Source organism: Mustela lutreola, chromosome 13 (assembly GCF_030435805.1).
Source record: "Mustela lutreola isolate mMusLut2 chromosome 13, mMusLut2.pri, whole genome shotgun sequence".
NCBI lineage: Eukaryota > Metazoa > Chordata > Mammalia > Carnivora > Mustelidae > Mustela > Mustela lutreola.
Genome location: NC_081302.1, coordinates 58,301,025 through 58,307,024, shown reverse-complemented (window position 1 = coordinate 58,307,024; position 6,000 = coordinate 58,301,025). Strand labels below are relative to the sequence as shown.

The 6,000-nt window shown below is 45.5% G+C and overlaps 1 protein-coding gene across 1 annotated transcript in view; it reads left to right on the top strand.

The window, feature by feature from the left end:
- Positions 1–2,717: 2,717 nt before the first annotated feature.
- The window catches only part of HTR2A (5-hydroxytryptamine receptor 2A), a 61,650-nt gene continuing 58,367 nt past the window's right edge, over positions 2,718–6,000 (top strand). Inside the window, exons 1-2 of the mRNA XM_059144545.1 lie at positions 2,718–3,394; positions 3,836–4,571. Of these exons, the coding sequence (XP_059000528.1) occupies positions 4,160–4,571 (412 nt within the window). The 5' untranslated portion in view covers positions 2,718–3,394; positions 3,836–4,159. The remainder of the gene's footprint in view (positions 3,395–3,835; positions 4,572–6,000) is intronic.

Sequence of the window (6,000 nt, the reverse complement as noted above, 5' to 3'; positions counted from 1 at the left end):
TGCTGAGAGCTCCAGATGGATACCTGCAGGGGAACAATGGAGGCAGGACTAGGCATGGGGAGGAGGTTAACAGTGATGCAATCTCAACAAAGGCCTGGACAGACCCCATGGAGACTCTGGGACCAGGATGGCCCTTCCACCTCATCTAGCCTCAAGGCAGGGAAACCAGACTTTTGTATCCTCACAAGAAACCAGTTGTATTCTGGCTGCCCTAGTGGAGAGAAATGGCTATGGTGAGGTGGTCTCTTTGGCTGAGGGTAGTTTTCAGACCAAGAATCGGCTGAGAGCCACCAGCTTTCAACATTTCCAGCAACAGGGAGAATGAGTGCCTCCATCCCAAAGAGGTTGCTGAGCTGCACACCAATGTTCACTTTAGCAGCCAACATACAGCCCTCTTTGAAATTCAAGAGTGTCTGACCTCCAAGAAACCATTCCCACCAAATCTAACTCCCATGCTGTTAACAGAGTAGCCAAGGGTCTGATTTTTGAACACATTCCTTTGCCCTGGACTAGTATTCATGGAACTGCAAATAATCTCCAATGGCTACGAACAAAATTATTTCACAATAGAAACCACATACCAAGGAATTCATTGATGAGCTTTGCCATGATTGGAAACCTGGCTGCACCTGAAGACATCAAACCTGAAAACATCAAGTTTCTCCAAGAAAAGCACAGCAACCCATAAAACAAAATTAAAAAGGCCTTAATTTTCTAACAGAATTTTTAATCATATTTCCCTTTGCCCTCTTTAATAAAATTTAGCATCCCACTGCACACAGTAATGAAAAAGGAAGTAGAATTCTTTGTTTCTCCCTGATTAAGCTTTTTAATACAGGCTGCCAACTCACTTCTTCTTTCAAAATGCATTTACTGAGGACCTTCCATCAGGAGATACCACGCTTGGTCTTGTAGGTAAGAGATGACTAAGAAGTTCGCCATCTAATAAAGACAGACATATAAATTATCAGTCCTATGTTTCATTCAACAAACAGACCTAAGCACTATATGTATGACCATTAACAAGACAAATGTAGTCTTTGCCTACATGCAAGGTGAGACATGAATAAAGAGAAAGCTTCTGAAAATACCATGCTCGTTGCCCAGACTAGGGAATAGAGCCATGGAAATCTTGACAACTGTAAACCAATGATTAGCCTTTACAGAGCACTCAAGTTTGTACATGCCTGGTGCATTTTGACTCTCAATCAATCCTCTCATATAGGTATTATCTTCCCCTATTTACAGATAAGGAAATTAAGGCACAGAGGTTATGCAGCTTAGTCCAGGTCACCCAGGGGTTGAGTGGCAGGAGTGAATTCAAGGACTTACCTTCAGAACTGAGCCTTGAAAACTGAGTAGGAATTTGCCAGATGGATACTAAGAGGGGGTGGTGAGAGCATTCCAGACACAGGGAACTTCAAGTACAAACACTTTAAAATTATCAACCTGCAAGTTTGTCTCCATGTAGGCTGCTTATAGAAGAAAACAGGAGTCTAGGCCTGGGAAGCGGGAGCAGTGGGGGACAAAGATGGGAGTTGTGTCCCACCAGGGAGAGGCTAAAGAAATGGAAGCACAAATTGGTGGGAGTGAGGTCAATTGTTTCAACAACATCAAATAGGATTAATAAAATGACTAACATTAAGAACATCCTCTAAGCATGTTGGTTTAAGTATTTACATGCAAGACCCCATTTTAGTTTCAACGCCACCTTGAAGGAGGTACAACTATGATCCCATTTAAAGGAGAATACAGAGTCTTAAAGAGAACATCTAGATTGTCCAGGGTTCTACTGTTGGACTTGATCGAGCTGGGATTCAATACTAAGGAGCTGTAACCCAGAGCCTGGGCTCTCAGGTGCCCGCTCAAACTGCACAGCAATCACACTCTCCTCCTCCAAGGCATGGCATCAAGGGCAAGTTCCCACAAGGGAGAGCCTCCAGCCCAGAAGACAGGTAAAATGCAGGCTCGAGGATGAGAAGTCTGTGTACACACAAGTGGCCCTGGAGACTACAATCAGGCAGGGAGAATGAAGGAAGAGTCTTGGCTAACAGCCAGCTGTCTGAAGAGACGCTGATTCTGGTGACCAAGAGAATGGGTGGAGATACGCACCAAGAAACCGGTAGGGGGATGAGAGAAAGACGCAGAGGTCAAGGTCCTCTAGGGCACAGATGAAGGTCTCAGTAGGCAGCTGGATATTTAGGTCAAGAGCAGAGAAATCACCTGCTAAGGAGGTACTAATTTGTCCAAGGACATGTTGAAGGCAAACAAGTAACAGAATTTGTCTAGAGAGAATGTGAAGATAAGAACAGAAACCTAGAAAACCACCACTCTTCAGGATACGAATCCTTTCTTTCATCTGTAAAGATAATGCTATCTAGTGTATATACATATATACACCTTGTGTACTTGCCACATAGCTTCGGTCTTTAGAATTGAGAAGGGTTGTTTTGTTTTGTTTTTAAACAAAGAAGGTAGGAGGTCTTTAAAATGATCTCTGAAAAACCCCTCTTCCGTATGTGAGGTTTTGAATTACTTCTAGGTAAGTTTATTTCTGGGGAAAATAAGTTAGTTGAATGGTGCATGCTACTGATAAATAAAAATACTACTGATAGTTTGAGTGCCCTGAGCCCAAGTCGCTGACGTCAGCAACTGCACTTCAGACAGCACTGTGGGCTCTGGGGGTGGGGGGGGGGGGGGGGGGAAGAACAGCACGCTTACAGTGCTCCCGGGATATGCCATTTTCTAGCCTTATTAACGTGCTCCCCCACCCTAAGAACCTCACAGCAAAGCTTACCTGCCTTAGCCATCTGCATAAAAGGCAATTCCTGACGTAAGAGAACTTCCCTATGTTAACATGTGGCCAAAAGAGAAAGAGAGAGAGAGAGAGAAACAAGGGGGAGGAAAAAAAAAAAAACCCAGCCTGTTTGGTCCGCCCTCCTGGGCTGTTGCTACCTTGCAGTTTATGACATACAGATAGAGGGAGGTCTGGTGTGAAGTGAACGAGGCAGCCTGAGAGCCGGTCCATTCCCGGGGAAACCACGCGTCCCCTGGCACAGGCAGCTCTCCCTACTTTCCGGAGGGATTTCTTCTGTGTGACTTGGAGAGGGGCTCATGAATGATTGCTAAACGTGTGCCTCGCTCAGGCGAGCTGCGCAGGGAGGGAGTGACCCAGCCGAGTGGGGGCAGAGCCGGCGAACGCAGACCGCGCAGTGCTGGAATTGGCTCCACTCTTGCAGTTTTTGAAGTCAGCAGAACAGAAATCAGATTACTCTCCTGTTATGCCGGTTGAGGCTCAAGAAGAAGGGACTCTACACTGGCTTAATTACCGTGGGAGATGCAGCAAGTCCCAGAACAGCAAAGTATGTCTAACGTGTGGACCCTGAAGACAAATGTAAGTTCTCACGCTGCTATCTTTTATTTCTGTGTTAATTTTCTTTCTGCCTTGAAATCACGCTTGGCCAAAATGTTAACATTTCAATGAGAATTTCTGGTGTGAAAAGTTGTCTGCTAATCTTTGCTTAAGAGTTTTCTTTTCTTTTCGTTTCTTTTTTAACTAAGCATAATGCAAACGGAAATTCCTGAAGGCAGCTGTGGCCATTCAGCCTAGAGACAGAGAACTATAGCCCCAAGTACATCCAATTACTATGGGATTAACACAGGATGTATTTTTAATTGCCTTTCTTAATGTAGAATGCATACCGCCCCCACTGTTTTGGATTGCATGCTGTTTTAATACTGCTGTGGCTAAACTAGTGGGATCAACAAAACCCACAAAATGAGACAGAGCTCAATGAGATTCCTGGTAATTACAAAACTTTTCTTTCCTGGCCAGGATCGCATTTTTCTCCCCGAATGCTCCAAACTCTGCAACCTCTGTTAAAAAGTTCATCCTGCTTTTCTGACCTTGCTTTGAAGGGGGAAAAAAAAAAAATGAAACCAAACAAGACTCCACGAACCCCGTGAAGGAAGGAGATACAAAAAGCCACTGCAGTTAAGCTCCCATTGTAATCATGAGAGAAAAAAGGCGACCCAAGGAGCCCAGCATGTATGCCGGCTTCAGTGTGACAGAGCGTGGGGACATAAAGATGCATGGCGAGCTGAGGCTCTAACTTGGTAGCTTTTCTTTACTTCATCTACTACAAATTCCAGCTTAGAAATGGATATTCTTTTTGAGGAAAATGCTTCCTTGAGCCCAACAACAAACTCCTTAATGCAATCAAATGAGGACCCAAGGCTCTACATCAATGACTTTAACTCCGCAGAAGCTAACACTTCAGATGCATTTAACTGGACAGTGGACTCGGAAAATCGAACCAACCTTTCCTGTGAGGGCTGTCTCTCACCACCATGCTTCTCCTTACTTCATCTCCAGGAAAAAAACTGGTCTGCTTTGTTGACAGCTGTAGTGATTATTCTAACCATTGCTGGGAACATACTCGTCATCATGGCAGTGTCCCTAGAGAAAAAGCTGCAGAACGCCACCAACTATTTCCTGATGTCACTTGCCATAGCTGATATGCTGCTGGGTTTCCTTGTCATGCCCGTGTCCATGCTAACCATCCTGTATGGTGAGTGGCCTTAGCCTCCCAGCTGCACCCACACGGGGAACAGACAGCGTGTGCATGTTAGGAGCAGATGAGTGGAGGCTCAAGGGACAAACTAAACACAAGGGTTTATTCATAGACAGGGGTCTCCCATGTTACACTGGTTAAATCTTAAATTGGCTTTCACAGATTAAGAGATCAGACAACCCATTATCCTTGGACAGTTTGTGCTTTGAAACACGTCCATTTTAGGTAGTCGCTTTAAATGCCCCCCATACGGTCATAAAGCAGTAATTTAGCTGTCATTCTAAATCCACTGGATTTTCGCTTCTATATTTTCCCAAGTATCCCAGCCTTCAGGACAGAACACAGTTTTAGCTTTGTCACACAGTTTTCAGCACTTCTAATGGAGTGGCAAACCTTCCCAATTACCTTGGAACGTGTGCAGGGAGAACATTTGCGGTACAGTGGGTCTGATGTTAAAATATGCAGCTTCTACCTTAGAATAAATAAATTAACTCCTGTTTCAATTGTTCCTTACCTCCAGAGAAGCTAATTTAGAAGTATGCCTTTAAATTAGACCCTCAACTCTTTAAAAATACATATACATCAACTCCTCCAGTCTGGTTTGGAAGAGGGTAGAAAACAAATGGGAAGACATTAATCTTGCTTTCTTCAACAGTTTGAAAGAGTCAAACCTCTCAGCAAGTCAGCAAACACTGGTACGGCTTCAGCTGGAAGCAGAATGTGATGTTCTTTTCAAATTATGAGTAATACAGTTGGATTTCTTTTTTGAAGAGTATTTAGACTGCTGACATAGGCACGGAGCAGTCACCTTATGGTCTTTTTAAGAGGAGATTTTCTGTCCAAGTCTTAAGGGCTAAAGTATATATATATTATCCCAGCACAGAAGGGTATGGAGGAGGGAGGAGATGGGCAATGGAGAGCAGGCGCCGGTTTGCACGGGGTCCATACTGCTCTTTGCTAGGACAACCTCCGTTTGACCACTCAAATGTCACACCAGGGTGATTTCATCAAATTTGCCTGTCATTTCCCAGACGTGCTGCAGAGGTTCTGGCTCCCTAAGGCCCGACCCCCGTCTCGAAGGCAAACTCCGGGAGTGGTGCATGGCTCCCAGAGGTCCCGTTAGGGCACTAAAACCACTGCCAGAGGGCGGAGGTGACCCCAGTAGCAGATGGGGAGCAGGCAGGCACCCACCAGCTGGGTTAAGAAGCTAGGACCTGGCCGCCGCCTCCCACTCGGGGTGCAACGGCGCCCCCTGGCGGCGGCTGCTCCGCGTGCAGCCAATTCCAGCCAGAGTTTCAACTCACTGGGACTGGTCCTCTCTCACCCCTCAGGGTGAGGAAATGCCCCCTCCCTATCCATGCTTCGGAAACCAGACTGTGGCCCGACCTCAGCTGTCTCCTTGCAGAGAGAACTCTCAAGGGCCAAC